The 26,782-nt window shown below is 24.5% G+C and overlaps 1 protein-coding gene across 2 annotated transcripts in view; it reads right to left on the bottom strand.

Moving 5' to 3' along the window:
• Positions 1–432: 432 nt before the first annotated feature.
• The window catches only part of LOC113559469 (potassium/sodium hyperpolarization-activated cyclic nucleotide-gated channel 2), a 37,028-nt gene continuing 10,678 nt past the window's right edge, over positions 433–26,782 (bottom strand). The window contains exons 2-10 of one of the 2 annotated variants that reach the window (XM_026965320.2): positions 18,596–18,759; positions 16,485–16,621; positions 16,251–16,388; positions 13,112–13,180; positions 9,186–9,335; positions 7,025–7,243; positions 6,809–6,955; positions 6,618–6,735; positions 433–987 (exon numbers count right to left, since the gene is read on the bottom strand). In XM_026965320.2, the coding sequence (XP_026821121.1) occupies positions 647–987; positions 6,618–6,735; positions 6,809–6,955; positions 7,025–7,243; positions 9,186–9,335; positions 13,112–13,180; positions 16,251–16,388; positions 16,485–16,621; positions 18,596–18,759 (1,483 nt within the window). In that variant the 3' untranslated portion in view covers positions 433–646. The remainder of the gene's footprint in view (positions 988–6,617; positions 6,736–6,808; positions 6,956–7,024; positions 7,244–9,185; positions 9,336–13,111; positions 13,181–16,250; positions 16,389–16,484; positions 16,622–18,595; positions 18,760–26,782) is intronic. The other variant, XM_026965321.2, reaches the window with a different exon arrangement.

The raw sequence follows: 26,782 nt of genomic DNA on the forward strand, positions 1-26,782 counted from the left end.
TATATAACGATATGTACCATATACGGCACTGTACATTTCTTAACGTTTAGATCCCTTAAGTCCCGTACCACACACACAAACCCGATGACAATATTCAACGTCAACCGGCACTCGAATCCTTAAGGACAACAAATCAATTGTTCGGTGTCGAAGTTATCCGATGGTCACTTTCTTCATCGGTCCATTGCTACACATTTTTTTCTTTTATTCGCCAACAATCATCTTTATCGTCGATCCATGTTTGGCAGTCCATTTAATATATATTATATTATTATTATTTTATATATATTAAATAATCGAAATATTACGGAGGATGTACGCTAAATAGCGATAAAATACAATTATTAGCTTATAAATAACTATGTTTAATTTTTCTGAAATCAAAATAATAATTTGTAAAACATAGTATGATATAATAGTTATAAATAAATATATTAATCTTATGGCAATAATGAATGTTCAGCACTATAAAAAAAAAAAATCAAAAAAAAAAAAAAAAACACACAAATATATAATATTTAGTTTGTGGTGGGTAGTCGAGAAGAATAAAACAACAATATCGGTGTAATGCAAAAAAAACCGAAACACTGTACAACGTGACAATTTGTTTTTCCATGTCACACGAGTAATGATTATTTCCTCCGTGTCACAGATTAGTGTCTCCGGCGGCCACGCGTTGGCCGATGTTGGCCATCCGGTTGGCGCGGTCGACCAGCACGGAGGTCACGTGGTCCTTGAACTTGGGGTATCGGTCCATAACTCGGGTAAACGCGGTCGCCGACAACGAGAACAGGTTGCAGTACGTGTCGGCCCTCACGCTGACGGGACGCCGGGCGCCGGACGACCACAGGCAGGTCTCGCCGAAATAGCTGCCGTCGCTCAGCGTGGCCACCACCTCTCTGCCGCCGGCCACCAACACCTCGACGACGCCCTCGTGCACGAAGTACATCTTCGTGGCTGCCGTCCCTTCGCGCATGATCGTGTCACCTGCAACGGTACAAAAAGAAAAACCACCGACGCGTCATATTTCATTTTATTTTATTGATATTGATAGCCTTTGAGGCTCGCGTACAGTTCAGTGATATGATAAAGTTAACGAATAATAGTTTGGAAGTAACATTATAATATTATATAGTACACCTAACGCGTGGAAAAGACGACACGTTCAAACGCCAAACGTCAGATAATAATATTATACGGCCCGCGCGACAAACATTGCACGTTCACGTCCGCGACGGTTGAGAACTATACGAGTCTAAAGCGAGTAAATTCGGTTTGGGCGTTTTGACAACGACCGTAACACGGTTTAAAAACGGTGCTCCGAAAAACCACGATTTTTCGATATACTGTGAGTTCGATATAGTTTTTGACCACTGTTGTTTTGAAATCGAAGCGATTACTGATTAGTGTCGATATAAACCAGACGGGTTATACTTCCACGCGTGAACCCGATTCGGTGGAGCTCTTGGATTCATTATGATAATGTGTCGTAGATAGGGTTAGGTTCACGAGTCCAAAACTATAGAGCGACGATTAGGGATGTGTGTGCAGGGAATCGAGGGCTACGGCAATCTAAATACACATTACTGTGTCGTAAATCTTTGTCTTTTTTGAGTCAAACAATAATCGAAAAATCCTATCAGATGGCCGCGTGGACGTGCGTCCAAGAAACGTATTATCTATATCGGTAATGTATTTAAAACTTTTAAACTTTGTGATACTCGTCCATAAACCGTAAAACTGCACTATTGTATTGTCTAATCGTTCAACTGCCTCGCGAAAATAACATATACGTTACAATAACTGACACTGACGTTTAATAGGTATTCACAATAGTCGAGTAATAAACCGTGTAATACCAACTACCCCCGTAATTTGTCAAATGTATAATTAATAAGTTACGTCGTTAAACTTCATAAGGTATATAAAATATGTCTTGAACACGCAAATCCTTTGGTATTACTCACCAACGTAATTCTCGTAAATTGTATGTTATCAACTTAAAAACTTTTGATTAAGATTACAAATTATGAATCAAACTAATCATTTACAACTCGGATATTTTGATGCAATATTAAACTTATGAAGTTTTAAAAATTAAGCTCACGAAACCACATTAAATTTCAATGGTTATTATTTTATATGATGCACTTATGATATTATATCCAATAACTTTGTTCAGAACCTGTGGTAGTATTATGATATATTGTTTTCTTTAGTCACTAAGATAATTCAAAATAAATGTTTTCGTTCAAAAATACAGATAGCTAGAATTATTTTTTTCATCGATCAGCTCGATATATACATATACCCTGGTTGATTAAACTCGTAATTGCACTCACAAATTTTAGACAGTTTATAAATTTAAACATATTCATATGTATAAAAATAAAATACAAAACAGCTTTTTTTAGCAGATAGTAGACATATTGTTTATGACTTTATAGTTTATACATAATGTTAACGAACATAATAAAAAAAGTCTATTTTGTTTACATAGTTTTATAGAAAAAATTATGATTTATTACAACAATCATGATATTGACTCAACTAATTAAATATATAAATGTATGCTGTATAATGTAAAAATCTACAAAATAATCTTGATTTTCTAATTTTCTAAATTTAAATTTTAAAAGTTTTCCGTGGTTCATGCAAATCACGATGCAAATATACATTTAAATTAATTACTATCTTACGCCACTTTAAATCCATAGAACATAATAAAATATGAATTATATATTACCTATAGATCTTATAGAAAACTAACGAAAAAATCTAAAAAATATATATGAATAGTTTAAATATAGTTATAACTTGTACAAATTATAGCTAATAAATTCACACATTAATAAACATCATATACTAAGCTTTGGATGTAACATATTGTAAAATTAGCTAATGATATACACATTATACATACATTATTTATTATATAACTAAAACGTACAAAACGACAAGCTATTGTTTATACAGTTTCGGATTTTAATTATACACCGGGTTCAACTAACAACTTAGAAAACATACGGTGGTCAACAATTTATTTATGTGCATATCAAAACAAAAAGTTTGTATTAACATTATAATATTATTGTTCCAAATGAAATACTGTTTAAAAAAATAATATGTAAATAACTGTAAAATTCAATAGTAATTTTATAAAATAATATTTGTTTTATAATTATAAATATCATTTATTATTTATATTACCTATTGTTATTACCTACTTAATGTATGTACTTCAGTTATAGAAAAAATATGATATACATAAAATATTTTTTCTATAACTAAGCTTTTTAAAGATTTGTTGTTTATTTGTGTTAAACTACTAAATTCTTTGACGAAAGAATCTTCAATATTTACACGACCCTTTAAAAATCCAATAATTTTGATAAATTTTTAATTTGTTCATAAAATACTCAAACATTTCAGCAGCATTACTCCATAGATATAATATATAATAATAGTAGTAGAATAGCAATATGTACATTGTACACTACTGTAATATAATACTCATAATACAACTACAATTTAATACTATATTTGAATTCTACTATCGTCTACTATTATTACTAGTATTCATTGAGATTAAGTCTGATGGTATTTTAAAGTTCTCAGGTAAATATTTTTACAAAGTATATATCGATGATTACAGTTGCAATTATAAACACAAACAAAATACATAAAACCTGCATGTATATCAAAAATAGTGATATAAGACAAAAAAGTACAAATTTATATCAAAAAAGATAAAAAGGTTTTAAGAGTCTTAGGGCATAAAAATCGATGAAATATCATCGTTTTTTATTTATTTGATTTGATTCAAGTACAGAATAGAGTTAGAGTGTTTCATGCTTGTGTATTTTATTAAATAGCACCTATTTTAACTCAACAGATTTCTCTTAACATAATTTTAAAACTTTAAATAGGTACAAAAAAAATATTTATTCATTAACATTAATTATATATATATGCAATTACTTAATTTTAAATTTATAAATGTAAAGCTTATAGTAATTTCTCCTAAAAATAGAAGGGTTAATATAAAATGTTAGAATTACATGTATCTTAAATTGTCTGAATAAATGATTGCTAAAAAAAGAATACTTTTCCTAATGATAAATTAGTATTTTTTAAATAAGACGAGCGTCACGAAATGCAAAAAATATTGTCATATAAGTACTAACAAATTTCAGCTACCGATTATGTTGTTCTCACGATTGAAAATATATCGTTAAAATAATCACATATACAATATGCATATAATAATATTTTTATAAATTAATAATCTTATACATTTTTACAAATTAAATTTGTAGCTTCTGAAACAGTCATCGTTTAAAGAAATATGAATAATAAAAAAATTTATAAAAATTGAAAGTAACTATTGATGTTATGCAACTCTTTTACGATAAGCCCCTACCTCATATCTGATATTTTCGTTCTAATATTATCTTATTTTCTTATTGTGAGCCTAAAAGCTGTGTAGATTATACATATTTGTTTTAAATAATAAGAAAAAAGATTTGAAAACAACTTTGACGATGTTGGCATTTTAGTTTCAGGTAACATTCTTTTTAACTCAAGGGTATCGAAATATGAGGAAAGAAAATATAGCCAAACTGACCGCTGTCACAATGAATGCATCATGAGATTAGGTTACACGGGTTTTTCCCTGGGAGAATTCACCTATTTACCGCCAGATGGGTTTGCTGTTGTTAAGTTATTATAGAGCTTTTATATAAATTTGACAAACCACGGACAGCACACACGTCCTTCTCAGATAAACATTTTCTGACTTCTCGTAACGACATTCTTTGAACATGTAGTGATTTACCATGTACAAATTCTATACTACGCAAGTTTTTAAACATACACATTTTTCTATGGATTATTTTTAACTATATGGTATCTGCACAAGATTTGAATATTTTTTTTTTTTTTGTACAAAACTTTAAAAGGTTAAGAGTTTTAAATACAATGCCACATATATTTTACTAAGACTTCGAAATCTAAGATGGATTTATTTTTTTACGATAATGTAGTTTTTTTTATACTTGTCAGCGAATAATATTGATGGTAAAACCGATAAACGTTATCGTTTAAAGAAGAAAAGAAATCGAATCCCAAGGTGGCTTTATTTTTAGGCTTTTCCTGGTGATATATCGTAATACTATTTTTAAAGCGAAAAAGTCCATTTTATCAACTGGTAGAAGAAATCCAGAAATCAGTACGTTCATTATTAAATCGAAATTGATTAGAAAACATTTTTTTAAGTTAGAATTAAAACCATCGAAATGTTCTAGTACATTATAGAATTATTGAATTGAATAGGATAAAACGTCACTATTATTTAGTGTTTCGGTTTTTTACAATTTCAAGTGTCAATATGCTCATATAGGTTTTACCATGAAATACAATTGATAACAATAATGTTTAGTCTTTGTTATATAATATGATATCCAGTTTAATTTAACAATTAGTCAACATTTATAACGTTAAATTATAGTGCTTCATTAGATATGTAAAACAAGTTATCGGATAGCCAAATGTAAAGTCTAATGTAATCTGGAAACTATAAGTTAACAATAGGATCAAATAACAATATATTCTCTAATTTGTGCATATATTATTTATTATGTAAGATAGGTGCACAAAATACATACGGCATAGAATAATAATTTATTATAATTGTTTACTAAATCGAACATTGAGTGGTTAATAATTATCAGAATATAAGGAATATAATATTCCTCTATAGCCATTAGTCGATCAATTAATCACAAATTAAATTGTTGAACTATTCGATTTTTTGTATTATTCAATACCAATACTTTTAATAAGACATACATATTAAATAACAGTTATTTTTAAATACATACATATATATATTATTATTATAATATTGAGTAAAGTGTATACATGCCATAACATAAAGGATGTAACTTCATTGAAATAATTAAATACCTTTTTAATTAATTTTAATTTATAGGTAACATTAAGCGTGACGTTTTGATAAAATCAATAGTTTTAGTAATTTTTAAGTCCTTTGAACTTGAGATTTTATAAGCACATAAATTGTTTTATACAATTCTTAGGTGCTATATTCATAATACGTAACTATAAATATTACTGTCTTACATATTTAGATCTTTAAACTACACGATCAGTGAACCACGAGCAGACTACCCTGCAATATCCAACTACTCACAAAAATGCTACGTGTGCTTAAAGCACAACTCTCATGTCGCGCATACTGTTTCGAAAATGAATTATTTTGAATTCTCTTCACAGAGATAGTTACGCATTTTTTCCTCGTGTGTTTACTTTTGTACGTTTTTTTTTATTATTTTTTTTTTACCCACTCTTCTTTCATCTTGCCTACAGCTAGGCCATCTATCACCCAGCCCCGAGCAGAATTTCTTATTTGAAAATCGTTAAATCTCGCATACTATTGCAGTACGCTGTTGTTTTCTTTCACCCCTTTCTTCACTAAACTACCCAGCCATCATGGCGTTTCTCGTTAAAAAACATAGTGTTTAAAACAAAAAATAAACAAAAAATTACCCATTGTTTTCCCAGAAAAATTACGAGTAAAAAATACATAAAAAAATTACCAGGCTGGAACATTTCAAACTCTAAACAATCAGTCAATTCAGTAAGAAGGTTGGTGTCAGCTTTCTGCAATAATGGCAAATTTGTCACTAACCTCCGGCAAGTGTAATTTCGAACGTCCTAAATTTAAAAATGCGAGATTCACATTTGACAAATTTTAAATACAATTTGATCAATAATCTACCATACTTACCTCACGTAATTTGTCGGACATTTCGTCCAATATCCACTTTTCGTCAAAAAACTTTCCCTGGTACCTATGCTCAAAGTATTCTGTTATTCTCTTGCGCATATCTAATGGCAGCCGCCTGTATGACATATATTCTTCTACTTGTTTAACCTATTATAGAAATCAGACAAGTTTGCAAATATCGAATCATATAAATTAGTACTGTATGGCTTATCAAACCTTTTCACGATACTGTCTACGGGACGAATCCAAGCTTTGTATCAAATTGGTAGCATGCCCCAAAAATAAAGCATAACACGTTGCTCCACTAATCATAGACAACATTGTCAACCACATATCAGTTAACGATTGTGGAGGGAACCGACCATAACCAATGCACAACATATGCGACATAGCTTTAAACAAGGACCACGAATATTGTTCTGCCCAGTTGGCGTCCTATAACATATTATATTAACAGTATAATTATTGAACTTAATTTTATACTTCTATAAAATAAACATAAGACTTAATATACGACTTCATAAGCGTACTGAATATACGCCTTTAAAAGCATTTTGTTGTGTATTATTTAAATAGTCTACAAAAAAAAATTGGTATTTAACGCAAACTAAATAATGATTAACATAGTTATACGGTAATTTTCCAGATACAATAGGTAATAGGTATACTTAAAATAGTTTAATCAACATTTTCCAACTAGATATTTTTTAAATAACGATAATCGCGTAAATCTAAAAAAAATGCTGAAACCTAAAATTACTCTACTGAATTTATTTATATTAAAAAAATAATTTTTAAGAGAAGTTCGATTTATAGTTTACGAAATATAATCCATTAAGAAAAAATTGAAATTATTAGATTCATTATCATTTTAAAATCGATACAATTCTGATATTCGGGAGGGTTTTTACAAATGTCGTGTTTTTACTAAGAAAACGTGTGTTCAACCAGTTTCATTAACCTAGTTTTATTTTATATATACTATGGAGTTTCCGACCCTCAAAAATAATTAAATAAACTATTGCTATTAATGATGATAATTATTAATATTGTATTTAAATAAAGCTAGTCATAATTTCAGCCTATTTAATAAATTTAATTAACGTTTCATCAATTAATCTTACTTTATTTATAAACAAAATGAAACAAGTAATATAAAATCGATGATAATTTTTTTTTTTAATTAGCGTTTTTTTTAACAATAGAAACTATATAAACTATACTTAATAAAATAGTCTATATTTACATACGTTATTATAAAGTGTACGTTTATTTTTTACATAATTGCTGGTTTTAATTTAAGGTGTAGTTACGCAATCATATAGTTCTACAATACAAAACATTGTTTAGGTTTTCAACATATTTTATAGATATAAATAAAATTCACGTTACATTTGAAACGAATTTAAGACTTCATAAGGATACTGATCAAATATTAAATAACATATAATTGCACTACACGTATTATACATGTATACCATTACATAGTAATATATAGGTATACACATATCTGAAAAATGTTGATAAATTCTTGACATGTTTAAGTGACATAATACATTTCAATTATATAGTATAATTAAAATGCAATTTTAATTGATTCATAGATTCACAGTAGGTCTGGTATTCATCAAAATTAAATTTAAACAGGAAATATAATAAAATAATTATAAAAATATGACATTGCTGAACTGACACAGCTAATTTAAAAGTAGGTATAATGACTTTGCACAATTAATAGCTGTATAAAAAAAGATGCAACCCATAATAAAAATTGTTTTAATTATTGCATTTTTATCTTTCAAAAATATTTTCATATAGCTTTCAACAAGAGCTCAACCTATAGTTATAGTTTTACTGACTCATAAAAGTATTTGAATTTGTTATTAAAGTGCTAATATCAATCAAATTTAAACCATCCAAGTGTCACTTTTAATAATATTTAGAACGAATTATTTATATTAATATCATCAATTTTACAACTATTATATTGATGAATTTAAACTTTGCTTAAATTGCAAATATTAGGAAGTACAATAATAATATTTGTTGTAATTATTATAATACACTTTTGAGAAATAAAATAAAATAAATTATGGAGTTACTTTCAATAAAACATGTTAACATAATTAGAAAATAAAGATGATGAATTGCTGCATATTCTTATGATATAGAACTTATATTTACTGTATTATTAATTATTATCATATTATCCTTTCACGTCGTTAAAATCCGTTAAAATATAACTTACTTCAAATATTTATTTTATTCAATATCTTTATACACTGTTATAATATCATTCACAATTTATTTATTATTATTATTTTTAATTTAATAAAATTATATTATTTTTGGTGAAAATAATAAAAAAATTAATTACCTGTAACTCGTTTATAGCAACCCACGAATTGGCCGGAAATCCTTGTAAGCTAGGAACGAGGAATTGTAGACATCCAGACCAATGTCCAATGAGCAACATCATGCATATTAAATTGAATATCCTCATAAACACACTGGCCATGTTCAGGAACTATAATGATGATAATAATATTATTATGTAAATGAAGACGATTAATAATACCTGCATTCTTGTTAAATGTCACTTAGTAAATCAATATGTATTTTATTAATAAAGATTAAAACACACTATTATACACAAGCATTGGTGCAATTCAATTTTATTCTATATTATGACCGAATAAAGTTTATTATTTATTTTAACGCCAATTTCCACAGTTTAAAAATATTTTTAAAAAAATATCTTTTTATTTTAAAATAATGTACATAAAATATAATTTATTATAAACACAAATAACTATTTCTCTATATCACGTTCTCAAGCAATTTTTATAAATTTATTTTTATTTTTGTAACGATTTGTTTTTATTTAATAGAAATAACAATAGTAGTGAAAGTATTTTAAAATAAAAGTTTTACGTGCCATATGTTTTTGATTGTAAAATGTAGATAAATTGTTTTGGTACTGTGTCAAATGCATCATAACTATTTAAGAAAATCGAAAATTGAATTATACAATGATTGTTATAAATTCAATATTTACAACAGTTTTACTTTAATTAAAATACAATTTATTATGTCTACACCTACTTTGCATAAATACTTACAATTCAAATTTATTGTTATTTAAGTTTAGAAAGTTTAACCTAATGTAGCGTGTTTTAGCAAAAAATATTAAAATTTTAAAAATATAAAAGTATTTTAGTTTAAATCGTTATAATAATAATGAAAAAAAAACGTGATAATTGCTCTCAAGACTTAAAAATAGTACCATTTACATAAAATAGCATACACAAAATAATACATTTTGGAAAAATAATGTCAATGATCAATATTAAGGTATTAAAATAACTTAAATAATAATACTCATAAATAATTTAAAAAAAATATATTAAAGTATACTGTAACAAACAATTATAAACCCATTAACAGATTAGACATTCCTATAATTTTGTATCAATGATAAAAGTTAAGTATACTTAGAATATTTTTAGAAAAACCTTCACAATGTAGAAATATATAATGAATTAATATTCAATAGTCATAAAAATATGCAAACTATTATAGTTGAATATTTTTGATCAATTATTTTACAATATTTGAGATAAGACTATTAAATATATATTATCAAAGACTGGTATCATTTGTTTTTTTCGGTACCAGTTCTGGTTTTGGTGCTCAATTAATTTATTAAAATTTTAAAGTTTATAAAAAAAATATAAATGAAGGGTTAAAGGTAAGGTTCCAATTAAAGCCAATATTAAACAACTCTTTTATATATATTTTTTTTTTATTTATTTATACATGCCCTCCTACGCCGATGTGCTTTTATCAGAAGATCTATTCATTCAAGAATATACAATGCCACTGTATTTCTACAACACTTACATTTATTGTAAAAACATATTATAGATTGTGTAATAAAATTGATTGTTAAAAAAATATATACATTATTATTTGTTTAATATTTTATATATAAATAAAATAATAATAAATGCATAAATATATATAATATATATATGTATGTGTAACAAAATAAAATGTGAATATAAATAGCTATTTAAATTTTAATATTTATGTAGAAATGAACATCTCTATTACTCTAAACAAAAATAATTTCAGTTTATCAAAGAACTCCATAAACCCGAAAAAGTTAAATAAATAATAATCATAATCAAAACGTATATTTTTTATTCAAAAGTAAAATTCCGGTTATATGAAAACATTTAAATTCGATTCCGTTTTCTAATTTTATAATAGGTTTGGGTTCCAGAACCAGTTATTTTTAGTTAAGTTTTTCTATTCCTCATTCTTAATGTGAGAATTATGTATACTTCACCAACACGTTTTATTTTATACATTATAATATTATTTAGTATTTAAACTGTACAGTAGTAAATAATAAAACTAAAAATGGTTGTTGTATAATGAAAATATTAATTAATAAAACATTTAGCACGATAAAACTTGAATATTGGATGAGTATATTATTGATATAAATACACAATTTCACAAAAAGTTAAAAATCATAAAATGCATGTATAGAGAGAAGTAACATAAGTTAAAATTAAATTTCCGTCAGTTCAACTAGGTGTTTAATTTTCATAATTGGTTATTAAAGTTTAATATGAAATTGTCTTCTTGTTAAAAGCTAATGTACAACTAAATTTTTACGTTCCTAATAGGTCTTTTACCGTTTAAATTGTTTACAGTCCATTTAATGTGATGAATTAAATTCCAACACTTACAAATATTATTAAGTTAAAATAATTGTGTGAAAAAAAAAACGTAAATAAAAAGTTATCATAAAACAATGTTTTCACAAAATATAATTACGAGCAAAGTTTTTTACAAGATGTCATTGTCATGCATTTGAAGGCTTAAAGTTTATTAAATTATTCTACTTTAAAAAGTTTTAAGGCCATTAACCCTACGGCGCTTACGTGAAGAATTATATTATTTTGTTTGCGAAATACAAACTCGTTTACTAATGTATCTCACATTGAGATACAGTTATCAATAATTATGTGATCATAAATACACATTTTATACTACGAAAGTATGGAAGATAATAATAATATTATGTATTTTATTTGTATAATTTTAAATATTAATTTAATAAATACCATAAATTATCCGTTCTTTAAGAATTACTTAAACATTAATATGTGTATTTATCCATGACTAGACACTGACTACAAAGTACAGGTAATACAATATAATTACGTAATATCATAGATGTTTTCCAAAGTCTTATTTCAATCTTGTGATTATATACACGTTACATGTATACTCTAATTGAAATTATCAAAAAAACATTATAATAAATTATATTTAATAATTATTATTAGAAATTAATTCTATTCTCATTTGATATACTAGTATTATTATAACTCATGCATTATATTGGGTGCATAAAAATAAATTAATACAATACACTTAATATAGAACACAATCAGTTAGCGTTATTTTTACCAAACACAAATAATTCATTTTAAGTGAATGTATAAGCCATACAGTGATTCGCATCGAAACAAACAAAAAAAAAAACTTAAAAGTTACATATATTTGAAAAACCAAATATTAACAAAATAATCATTATTAGTAACGTACCTAAAAATCACTAAAGAATCATATGATGTGCATAAGTGTGTTAAATTAGATGATTTGGTATATTGTTAGAAAAAGGCTTTTCAGTAGCATGAATGAGTGAGTATAATATACAGTGTGCATTGTGCAGCCAAAATATTTACCAGGTGATCAAACAATGAAAATGCACGGAACAATAATTGTTATTTTGGCGCAAAAGCTGCGGCTCCGTGCGTTAATTATGACGATAACAACACTTACAATATTTTATTATATTGATTGTTACGTTTCAATTTATGTAAAATATATTTTGTGTAATATAATGTGTACCGCACTATGAATTAAATTGCGGTTTTAATGAATGTGTCGAAGCCGGATGTGAATGGTGTGTGTTTGTGTGCACAGAAAAATGACCCATCCACGTCTGCTTTTATAATTCACGTCACATATTTTCCACATAGGACGTGGGAGGAAAAACGCGTTTAATAAATCGCCGACAAATCACATTTTTCCTTTGGTGGGTATCAAACTCTGAACAGAAATTACTCTTCATCGGCATAATAAAAACGTGTTCAGATTTTTAAGTTAAAAGTAAAGTGATGATGTATAGATGAGTACTGAGTAGTGATATATATTATCACAACAACAACAAAAAAGAAAAAAAAAAGAAGAGGAGAAACAAGTACAGACGATTATTACCTTGATCATGGATCGGCTTTCAATCTGACCTTGTTGACCCGATGACATATCCGATCGTATTCTTAACATCTACAAAAAAAAAAATAATAAACGGAAACAAGCCGGCATGTTAGTGTTCGTGCTGCGAAACATACGCTACGGTCGAAACAAACAAAACTAAATCTCACAAGTTAGCGGTTAGTAATAATATAAGCCTCATGCTAATTATTTATATGAAAAAAAAAAAACATTATTTTACTTCGATTTGGGCTTTTTAAACAGATACGAATTAGACATACCAAGTTGGCTCTCCTTGTTCTACCGAATATCTAACTTAGAAAAAACTAAACTGTTTTCCAATCAATAAAATTAAGGGCATGGGTTGGTTATAATTGCATGCAATTACATGCGTTTCTCCAAACTAAAAAAAAATTTTTTTTGTTCTTTAGCTACCGTCGTTTCTCTATTTTTCGCGTAAAAACGATAAAATTCATCAAACATACTATCACTTAATTTAGGTATTCTATTATTTTATACAGCATTTGTATTATATTATATAAAAAACCTACACGATTATAATTTATACATACACGCTATTACTATACAGACATGTAGTATATGCTTTCATACATATAGGTTTAAACTGTTAAAAGAGTTCAACGACATCCAATTATTATAAAATCTTTCTGAATAGTTGAAAATCCAATAAAATATATTATTTATAAATTAGTGAATAATATAATAAGTGCTACAAAAAACAACAAGTACTTATCAAATTTTTTAAATTCAAAAACAATATTGCTATCCAGGTTAGGTAATACATAGCCAAACCCGCTCAATATACTAAATTGTGCTCAAATAAAACATTAAGTAATAGTAGAATTTTAAAGTTTTCAACCATCACAAAATAACAAAAAATGTTAATGCACCAATCAATATAATACTTTGAATATCCAATAAATTAAATAAACAATTGAGTTTCGATCGCTGATAAAATATGTACGGAACTTTATGCTAAACTTTTATTTTTAATTTTCAGCAACAAAAACTTATGAGGAATCTAGTATTAAATGTTTAATCTTAAGAGTTTAAATAAAAATGGTTTGTATTTTCACAAAAGTGTCACTAATAAATTTATTGCTTTCCACTAACGGTTCATATGTTACACGAGTTATTAAACTTTTTATTTTTATTTTTTTTTTATTTTATTACCTTGTATGTACGTATGTATTTTTTGTATCGAATTCACTCATAATGCCACTAATATCTCGACAGTTTTTTATTTTTGAATTAACAAATTTTTTTGTAAAATCCTGTTGTTCCTGTTATTTATAAAAACACTAGACTTAGATACTAACTTAATTTTTATTCACTAAGATTCGAATTATATTCAATCTACTACCAAAAACAACCCCTGAAGTCAATTATCGTAAAATTTTTACTGTTTCAATATGATGAAGTATTTTTCTATCAATTAATTGTGTTATGTTACCATGAAGTAAATTATTTACAATGAAATGACTAGACACTATTTTTATTTATTTAATGGGATCAACTGAGTGCAAAATTATTTTTAAGTAAAAAATTGATTTTTTAATTGCTTTGTTATTACAATTTTATGTAAAAAAATATTTAGTACCAAAATATGCTATTCAACATTGAATAAATTTAAATATTTTTCTCAATAATAATAATGTATTAAACTTAATACCTTTAATGAGTGTAGCAAAAACGTGTTACTCTATATCGTTTAATATTTATTTTTACTGTTCGTAATATTTTAACCAGGAATATGAAAACGATTTGTTTGTTAAATTTTTAAATTATAAATTACGATTTATACAGAAGGTTAAAATATAAAATTAATATTAAGAGATTAATATATTTTATACCTAAGCGATTATCGTGTATGTAATACCATAAACGTAATAATTATTACCCCTTCTGAAAATTTAAAAATAACGAATAAACTATTATTATAATGAAATCAAATTTTTTTTAACTTTTAATAATAAAAGACTATAAAGAATCAAAATGCTAAATTAATTTCAAATATACATAATTATTATTTTATGACAGTTAGTCGTAATATTTGTAATAAGTTTAGGTTATAATGACAAAAAAAAATTTTTAAATAACAATAATTCATAATAATATAATGAATGACCATTGTAAAATAATCATAAAAATATAATAACATAATTACAATAAAATGCTAACCTGTTACATAAATTGGTGAATTAAAAAAAAACTGATTCTTTGAAAATTAATGAAGCATTCACTTTAAATTTAGGAAATTGGGGGTGCTATTAAGTTAAGACCTGAGTTTCTTCAAAATTTTAAAGTTAAATAATCGCCTACGGCTTACCATATGTGTTTCTTATTTTAACATATAAAATAAGATATTAAATAAAATATCACATGTTGTTAAATTATTTTAAATTTAATTTAAAAATTTAAAAAATTAATAAAAAAAAAGCATCGATGAAAAGTTTTAAATAGTTTAATAAATTATTTTTTTTTTTTTAGTATATACTTTTGTACATAATGTCAGCTTTACATTTTGTGATATTATTTAAATATCGTAGTTTAAACCACTACCTTACGATTACTTTCTATTATTATATAAACATAGTTTAAGAACTGTATGTTATCAACAAGATAATTTTAAATTTTATATCAAAAATGATTATACTAAAGTGAATAATATATTTATTTTCTAATATATTATAATATAATTGTATATAGCTAATTTAACATATTTAAAAACGTATATAAATATAGTTTTTGTAATATTTAAGAAATCTATTTTAAAAATTAATCCATGCTTCTTATACAGCAAATGATAGAGTATTTTAATTTATTATTATTACTTGAGTCATTATTATTATTATCTTATAAACATTTAAATTACAACGTTTTCTTATAAAATTATCAGCGTGATAAAATCAAAAATACAAAAGAATAAATTGTGAGCAACATACAACTGGCAATCTTTGATTTTTTGTAATATCGTAATATGTTTATATATCTTTTTTTCATATTATAATACTACCAATAATGTCTAATACTAATCGACCGTGATTGTTATACATCTACATACTTTAAATATACAAGTATATACCAAATAAATGTTCAATTTAAATTTTTTTTTACTTACATATACTTCTTCCCATTGATTCACATAGCGCACCAGTCTTGATAAGCGGAGTAATCTAACTAAACTGAGTAGCTTCGCAAGTCGGAGAATACGAAGAGCTCGACCCGCGTGTAAAATCTGTATGCCTTCACCTACATCCTGTATATTATAATATATAACATATCGATTACTTTATTTAATCATTAAGGTTTGACTAATTTAAAAATCATTATTTTCAATTTGGTAGTTTGGTACCTGATTAAACATAAGAAATAGATAATCCAACGGAAGAGAACTAATCAAATCCAAGAAGAACCAGGATCTTAAGTAGTTTCTAGCTATTAATTTTGGTTCTAATATCACTTGTTCGGAATTGTCAGTTTGTAAAATACCTGTAAAATAATATGATAAAAATTTCTTTAAAAAAATGTCATCAACTACATACTGCCAATAAAAGTTATATAACTCAATTAAATGTTTTGTTAAAATAATAGTTAATCAAACACGCTGTGTTTGCAAGATTAATGTAAATATTTAATAAAATATCTTTAGAAATATCGACTGATTGACAGTCTCTGCTCAGAATCGATTTTAATATCATGTAAATATTTATCATTAAATTTAAATTTAGCATACTCATTGCAGTTATCTATTCAACAACAAGATATATTTGACTCCTATTATACTACAGAGCAGTTACCTACTTAATTAAATTGAATATCAATAATGTTTTAAATGTATGCATATCTTAAAACATTATAATAGTTTATAGAACATGAAATATCAACTATTAACCCTTCAACACTAATAATCTATAACTAATAACCATATCACAAAGTTACTTCTAACAAATTTAAAAATATGTTTGTAACAACATGTCCCATATTGAATTTGTTTATGAATTTTTATAACCTTTTTTAGATTACCACTCTGTGTATCATGCTAATATAAGGTAGTAGTCATACTTCAGTTACTTAATTTTAAAGATACATTTTAAATATTCAAAAAAAAAAAAATGCTTAATGACATTAAACTAACCAGACAGTCAGTAATCAATTTTCTCAACCTAAAAAAAATGTAATACTAAAACAATTTCTTATTCAGTTAGGATAGGAAGGTTACACATTTTCAATTTAAATTGAATGAACATAAACACTACTACTTAATAATGTGGAACGAAATACTCTAACAAAATTAATCAATAGTTAGATAAGTCATTTATTTTCTTAGTATCCTAATTTTAATAAATTAAATAATTATTTGTTTCTACACTATGAAATATTATTGACAATAAAATTACAATTAATTGAATTTGTTTAAATAATTGTATATTAATAGTTTTTAAATTAATACATTTTTAATAGAAAATAAATGTTTGATGTTTATCATAAAAACAGAGTTTAAATAATTTCAATTTAAAAATTAACTTGAATATATTGACAGTAACATTTAAGCTTAAATTCACACACAGAGTGGGAGCAACTAATTTAATAACATTTTTAAAATTTAAATTAAAAAAAAATAGTTAATGTAAGTAACTTAATAAAATAAAAGTACTACATAATTTAAATTTAATAAATCATAATTTAAATAAAAATTAACTTAAAATAAACCATTATTTTAAATTTGTAGTATTATCATTGTTTTATAAAAAACATTCTAAGCTTTTAACTATGGCAAAATGTTGACATAGTTTCATTTTTACTTTTTTACTTCAACTATATAAATATAAATTCTTACAATATCTCTTGATAAAATATATGATATTTATTATATTAGATGATAATACTAGAAACTTAAACAAATAAATTATTTGCTTAAAAGTAGCATAATTTTTTTTTCAAATTTAAAATAATTACATTCGTTAAAAGTTGTTATTCAGGTAAGTATTATGTGTTATAATATGTTATTATTTTTCTATTTTAATAGTCATTTTTAAATCACATTTAATACATTTTTTAAATTTTTATTTATATTTACAATTAACTGTAAATTAAATTATTAGAAAATGGAAACTTACAATTCTAAAATAACTTTTGTAATCTGATTTGGGTTCAAAGCCATGTTTTTATAATGTCCGTACAAATAACCCGACACATGACTATATGTACGAATATAGATGCCCAACATGTATATTTTTATTATTAATTCATATTAATCGTATTAATAATGAACAACTATATTCATATAACGTGCAAAGTCATAAAACCATATTATTTCATTAAGCATAATTATTAACAAAGAAAAAAATTTAATTAAGAAACTTAGTAATACAGGTTCCACATTTCACATCACCATTTATTAAAACCATCCAATTTTATATTATCATAATCTAAGTTTATCTCAAATATAATTAGTATTGTTACCCGTTCTAAAGTTTACGATAATATCCACAAGAAATATTGTATCCGATAAACAATTAAATATTATCCATCTCGTATCAAAATCATCATTGAAAAAAGATATTCCAACGGGAAGTATAATCAAATTGGCAACCAATAACAGAAGCATACACAAATCCCAATAAAACCTGCAACAAAAACATAAAATTATTTAACGAATAGTATTACACAAATAATTTACATAAATGTAATGAGTTTACATTTACTTTTGCATAAACAACTAGAGTAAGTAAATATTAAAGTTAGTGAATAAAATTCTGTAATTTTCAATTATGAGAAAGAAGTTTATTTCCTTTGAAAAATGTAATTTATTCTACTGCATTTAACCAAGATAGAAATTCATTGTTAGATATTTGATTTCACTAGTAAACCGAAAAATTGATATAATCAGAAAAATAAAATTAAAAAATGCTGTTTATGTGATACGGGCATTTTAAACTTAGAAATGTTATAAAAATATTTTAATAGTCAATATCTGTACCTGAACAATAGAATAATAAAATAATTTGCATATGGATTTTTTGTACTAATTATATCACAAATAAAATCGTATAACTATGACAAATACTGATATATGTGGAACAATTTAATTATTAAATTAATAATAAATAAAACTATTTCAATGCTTTTCAGTTTTAAAATAATATTTATAAATAAGTATGTACGTCTACATATTATTATTGTATATCATCACAGTATCATATACATTATAGTTAATAATATGCAATACCTACACTATAATTAATATATTACTCAAAATATAATTATGTGAGTGTTAACAACACTAATTTCCAGCTATTAATTTTAACGTACAAAAACACCAGATGAATTATTAAAAAAAAATAATATAATTATTATTTTATTCTTATTGTTTTAAGTATAATAAATTCGTACAATCAATACATTTGTGTTGGCAAATTCAAAACGGTTTCTTTTAACATCAAATTATAAATAAAAATAAATAAATTTTAGCTGCTTAAACAAATCGTATACCCCATTTTACCACATTTTACTGGCACTTAAAACAAACAACTTGTTTCATATTGTTTCCATGTGTCACCTCTCTATTATATGATAATTAAGTTTTATATGATAGTAAAATTCAAAACAAATAGATAGAAATTAAAACTTAAAAGACAAGAAATAATTAGATTGTTCATTTGGATTTGAATCTTGTATATATGTATTTTATTGCGTATAAATACTATTTTTTAGATTTAAAATCATAGTTTATAGTAATAATACAAATTTAATGATCGTTAATTTTTTTCACATAGTCTTAATTGATTACTAGATTCTTAATTGCAAAATGTTTTTATTATTTAGCAATGTAAATGTAGGTATGCTATGTGCATTGTGCTTATGATTATAAATTATTATTATTATTTATGATTGTTCAATATTGTATTAAACATTATAATTATGAACACTAATAGATCACATTGTTTTTAATATATAACTGATAACTTTTATAATTAGATTATGAATATTATTTATTTTCTATTAAGAGAGTATATTATTATGATGTGTAGGTCACATTTACATTAGGACGTTTGAAATTGTTTTAAATAAAAATGTCTCATCAATGTATTATTGTAGACTATAATACATAGACAAAACACATACATGTGAATGCGGTACATCTACTGCAGTTGTCATATTAACATACTATTTTTAAGCTAATGGATGACGTCCGTGAACTTATTAGACCTTCACTAACCATTAATTTTAAAAATTTGCAGACTTCCTTAAAAAAAAAACACGAACACGTGTTTTAAATCACTGACATGAACAAATATAATATTATGAATGTATATATATGTATATATATATACTACTTTTTTCATACAAAATACAATTAGTTAATTCAAAATTAAATCTTAAATATATGAAATTCAATTTTAAAAGTACTGTATTTACATTGTATGATCAAATATTTATAAAACATACTCGCATCATATATAAATTGTACATAACTAATCAGTAGACAAAAATAGACTTCAAATCGAATAAGATTTTAAAAGTAAATTATGTTTATGTACCTACATAAATATAATACTATATGTGATTACTGATACACTTTAAATGTCTAAAACAATTTTTAATATGATTTTGTTTTTAAAGACATTCTGACTAATCAAAATATTACTTTTTTCTGACAACAATTTATATTAATACATCTCCTAGGCATGAAGTTTTTCTAATTTTTGCAAATAAAAATGTATTCAAATATGATATGAATTTTCCAAACAGGATAAGATGTTCGGGTCTGGACGGTTGTCAGGAAAAAACTCGTTTACAATGAGTTTAGATTAAAAGGAACTGCTCGGGCAAGCTGACGAATACATTTAAATAAAAAGGACGTGCCATTGAGAAACGTGCACAGATGGTTATTTATTTGTTTCTTTTTTATCTTTATTTTTTGTTAGCAGAGTACGCTGGTCAGAGAGAAGAACATTGACAAACACGGTTTAGCCACCTAAGAAGAAGAAGATGTCTCGGATTCCTGTGTTCACGTTGTAGAGATGAAAAAATACACTATTGCAATTTAGAATACTTGACAACAAAGGTCATTCGGAAATAAGGGTTAAAAATGATGCTACTCTAAAGTGCAAGGCGAAGGGAAGTATATATAATATATGCATGCACTTTCCTAATTATTTGGATAGCTACGACCTACGGAAACATTCACATATTTTTAATGACTCATTTATTAAAGCACATTTTGTCTTCAAATTTACCGTTGCTTTAATAATAATTGTATGGCCACTAAGTAGTCTCATTATGATGGTGTACGTAACACATACTGACCTTGAAGTTATTGTTTGACAAAAAAAATGACAAACTAATTCAAGGTGTTGAGAGAAGTAACTCACTGACAATGTTTTAAGTACAGACGATTGACTAATTACTTATGAACAACCATAAAAATAACCAAACATGATGGCCACTGAAATTCGATCGGCTATTATAATTTATAACACAGATTACATAAAACTTTTGAAATCGTTTGTCCGTAGTAATCACTTTAGTTTCACACAGTCAGCTTACCATCATAATAACTTATTTACAAATTTCTTTGTACTTATATTGTTACCTATCAATACATTTAAAAATATGTTATATATACATATTCATATACCATATAATTTTGTATGAAAATAATTCTAAATTACGATTGACAATCAATTTAACTGAATAATTACATACCATCAATAAAGTATAAAGTTACTTTGAAATTTTAATATTATACCTAATAAAATAATTTTATAAATTATAAATTTATCTTCATAATCTTTTACATATATAACTTTCATTTTGTTGTTCATTGCAAAATAATTTTATAGACTTAACACTCAAACTTAAAATAAGCATTACAACAGACTTATTTTCATTTTTTACACTAGTTTTGATAATATGGGCCATTAGCTTTAGATAATATTATATTTAACATACATTTACTAAAAATTATGATTATAAAATAAAGATATTTGATTACTAAACTATTGCATTTATTTATATTAAATTTGTTTCTCTATTTCGGTGCACTTGAGAAATAATATAACGTTTTCTGGTTGGCAGTCAGGTCCAATTATTTCGTAACTGACAATTATTACATATTTGTATTGTTGATATACATAACATATTATGTATATATGAATTAATTAAATACGTAAGTCTTACAATGACCTATTGCTATTAGTTAATTTGTAGTTTGTATACATTTTAAAATGTTCAAACTTTATAAATACTTTATGATTTACAGAAACATAAAACAAGGTTTAATGTTTAGTTAATGGTGGAAATACAATTATAATTAAATAGTAACTAACTATCTGGTTAATTATCTGAGAGTACATAAAATTGTACTCAAGAATTTAACTAATTGTCATATATATATAAGTATATCTATTATGAATTATTTATTTGAAACTAGTTACGAAATTAATGGTTTTTGTGAAAATTATAACAAATAGCACATATTATACAATATATATATATAATTATTATATCTGTACATAAATTAAAGAGAAAACTTTGTTGTATTTTCGTATTGACTGACACACTTTTTTTATGTTAATGTCGCCGATATCAAAATGTAAATAATCATACATAATATTTGAAACAGTTCAATTCCTCAATCATAACATTTCAATAATGTATTTGTCCAGTAAAAAATTCCTTTTATAACAAAAAAAAATTAGAAACGAACACTTTATAATCACAATATTAATGGAATATTATTAACTTTTGAACAAAAAATCCAAAGGATTAAACAAAATAAAAAAACAGCTTTAAAAACAATTACATTACACCAAATGCATGTTTTTCGATACCAATCTACCACCGAAAAGATTATAAAAATAATTAATTTGCCTGAAATTTCATATAAAATTTAAATCAAAAAATACAGTTATATAGAAAACACATCATGCATAATTGTTAAATATTTGTAATAGTATTATTATAAATTAAATTATGTACTGTTATTAAATCAATATTAAACATTATAAGTATTTTTTTAGTTTTTAAGTTACATACTGTTATTGATAATACATTATTACAACACATATTCATCCATCATTATGTCAAATTTAAAAAATATTGTGTGGTATCGATTTTTTGTATCCATCTATCTACAAAAATGATAGATTTCACTTGATGTCTATATTTTATGGTTTATGAGTTTATTTTAATTTGCATGTATTTGTACAGCATTACAGCAATACAAATCAATAAAACAAGTTACTAATTTATTTAAATTGAATACATTTTCAAATGTAAAGACGAGTAGCAAATATTTCAATTTTTTACCTATCAAAAGCATAACAAAATAATTGCATCTTTATCAATTACTTGGGGATTGATAAATAACTAAAAAGCTAAAATATAAATGTTTATCAATTCTCAATCGAAGAAATAAATTAACTAATATCTGTGGTATAATGACAGAAGATGAAAATTATAAAATACAATCTATTTAATTTATATTATACGTGTATATTATTTATATTATTAATATAATAAAATTCTGATTTTACGAAGTAGCAAAACTTGGCAATATATATAGGTGTCTTTTTAACCATGTAATTGGTAGTCTTTTTTTAAACTTATCAATAAAAATAACATTATTTTTGCAATTTTTGTTTGACTAAATAAACTTAAAATTAACTTCCTCGAATAGTGACATAAAAAATAAATGACACATATCAATTATTTGCTTCTGTCATTTCTACCACAGATATACATTTATTATTTATATGATATGTATTGTATTATAAAACTTTATATATAAATATAATTAATGTACCTAATCATTTCATAGTTCATAATATTTACAGTGAACTAATTCAATAATTTAAAAATTATCGTATCAGTAGATTTAAAAATATCTTCTAAATACGTGTTGCCAGTTTATAATTCTACTTGTGATACAGAACAATCAGAAAATAACAAAGTCTAAAATAAAATATTATAATAAGTATGATAATAGTTTATCGAAAAATAATTTGACTGGAACTACGACCTGTCCAATACAATAATACAAAGCAATCTGAATATCAATGAACGAATCTAATATATTCTGTGCATAACTATTTCGGTATAAAGTCCTAATACTATAATGTTTTAAAGAATTTAAAACAATAAATATGCCAAACTATAATAGTACTGTAATCGAAAATATGTTCAGAATTCTCAATACATAAATATATGTGTAAAATTTATATTACAAATTTAAAGAAGTTTATTTGTCGTATTTGAAACATAACCTAACCTCCTTTATTCATATTATACTCATGATCTTTTGTATTAATAATAATCAATAATTGTAAGTATAAGGAATCTACAGCGAAAACTATTGCAGTTGTTGATCTGAAATTTGGTATATATAGGTGATACTATAAAAATTCAAAGTCAATTTTTAAAATTTTGTATTTTAAAGTGTAGCTTATGTAAGGGATTTGTCGAATGACAAAAAATTATCGTTTTATTATAGTATTAATCGTTGCTTATAGAAAATAAAATAGCTAATATGTTTGGATATAATTTCAGACCTGTGTTTTATATTTGGTCAAAACAACCCAAATAGCAGCTATAAACCATCTATGCAGTTTACATTTAACGGAACTTAATAAAGTATAAATCTACGGGCATTTAATTTGTCACAATCAACGACATGTAAGATTAGTAAGTATATAATATAATTTAAAATTATTCACCTTATAATAACATAAACAAAAATATGTATAGTTATTCATAAAATAAAATATATGCAAAATAAAATAAAAAAATGCAAAGGTTATGTCAAACACAGAAGTCTTAATTAAAATACGTTAATCCTAACAAAAAAATTATAGAAACCAAAATCGAATAAATAAAATAATAAACCATAGTACCTTCCAAGAATAAAAAAATATATTTTTTATAAGTTTTCAAAATATCTAATCATGTGCACGGGAATTAATAGAACAAACCAAAACTAAAAAATATATTAAAGTAATTAACATCGTACACTGCAAACATTTAAAATACCTTCACTTTTCTTTAAATTACTTAACATGTTTATAAACAAGTAACCTATATTTTATATTATAAAACGCTATTAAACTATAAAATAAAAATAAATTAAACTCAGAATACTTTCATTCGCACCATAAAAAATAACAGGTAATTAAAGTTGGATAATTAGCGACGTTTAAAGTCGAAGACGTTTTAAGAACATTTCGATGCAATATTGCGTATATTGTAAGTATTAAAAGTCAAAGATATGAAAGGTAAATATATATTTCAATATATTAACGCATTAAATGTAAATTTATCAATAATAATCCTAATACTGTTTCTAATTCATAGTTGCAATTTTCAATTATAAAAAGCAATAAATAGCATACTATGACAGTTTACAATACAACTTTCTATTAGCCTATTATTGTGATTTTGTTAATAACTAAAGATAAAATTGATGTATAGCATATATTTAGGTCTATTATAGGTTTCAAAAACCAATCTTTTTCAAATTTTTAATCAAAATAAAATCATAAATTAAACTTTATTTCAGAAAGTTATTTTCTTCCTTTTACTAAGTATAAGTAGATACAAAAACAAAATATTTTCTAAGAGAAATACATATGATTCAAATAAGCGAATAGTAATAATTAGTTTTCTTAATAATTATCATTGTACTAGTAGATTTTATCACAAAGAAGATGAATAAAATAAAAATATTGATTTTTTTCAAATCATTTTTGTTACTGTGAATTCCAGTGACAATGCCATACAAATATTATATTTTCTCGAATAAATTTTAATACATTAAACCAATAATTTAAAAAATATTTCAATTAACGTTTATATATTTGAGTATAATGTATAGGATATCAAACCAATAAATCAACAATACATAAAGTTATTTTATAAAATAGTCATCATAAAAATGTAAGATCAACACCAAAGTAATATTAAAAATTGTATCTTTATATAATTTTTAATGATATTAAATATTATAATATTATGAGTGAATCACAATTTAAAAAAGTTGCTTCAACTACTAAACATAATTTTTGATTTTTTAAAAGCACCTCATATATTTTATTTAAAATTTAAATGAAACATATAAATAACTGAAAATGATAATATATTTGTCTATAATTTTGGACATGCATGTTATTAGCGTTTATAAAATTTATAATGTAATTTATTCTGAATTATTTGTTTTATACTTAGATCATCTTAGATAAATAAATACAAAAATAGTAATTTATTTATAGAAGTTGGCACAATTGTAATATATTATATTTAACTTAGCCTAAATATGTTTAGATATATTTTTATTGTTTTACTTTAATTCTCAACCAAAACTAAGCTAAGTAAATTACAAGTATTAAATATTAATTGAAGTACACAAAAATTGTTATTTAGTTTTGAAAAAAATAATTTTAACTATATTATTTCATCTGTAATAATTAATAACATAGTAAGTGATTACTAAACCCTTAAAGTTTTGAAAAATTAAAATTCCATTAGTTCACGCCTACTAATAAAATTAAGCAAAACCATCCTTATAAAAGCTTAATGATACAAAGTAATTACACTCACGATAAACTAATTAATCGAGTGCACCATATTTTTTTTCTATCTCGATTCATTAAG

This window comes from Rhopalosiphum maidis, chromosome 1 (assembly GCF_003676215.2).
Source record: "Rhopalosiphum maidis isolate BTI-1 chromosome 1, ASM367621v3, whole genome shotgun sequence".
In the NCBI taxonomy this organism is placed as follows: domain Eukaryota; kingdom Metazoa; phylum Arthropoda; class Insecta; order Hemiptera; family Aphididae; genus Rhopalosiphum; species Rhopalosiphum maidis.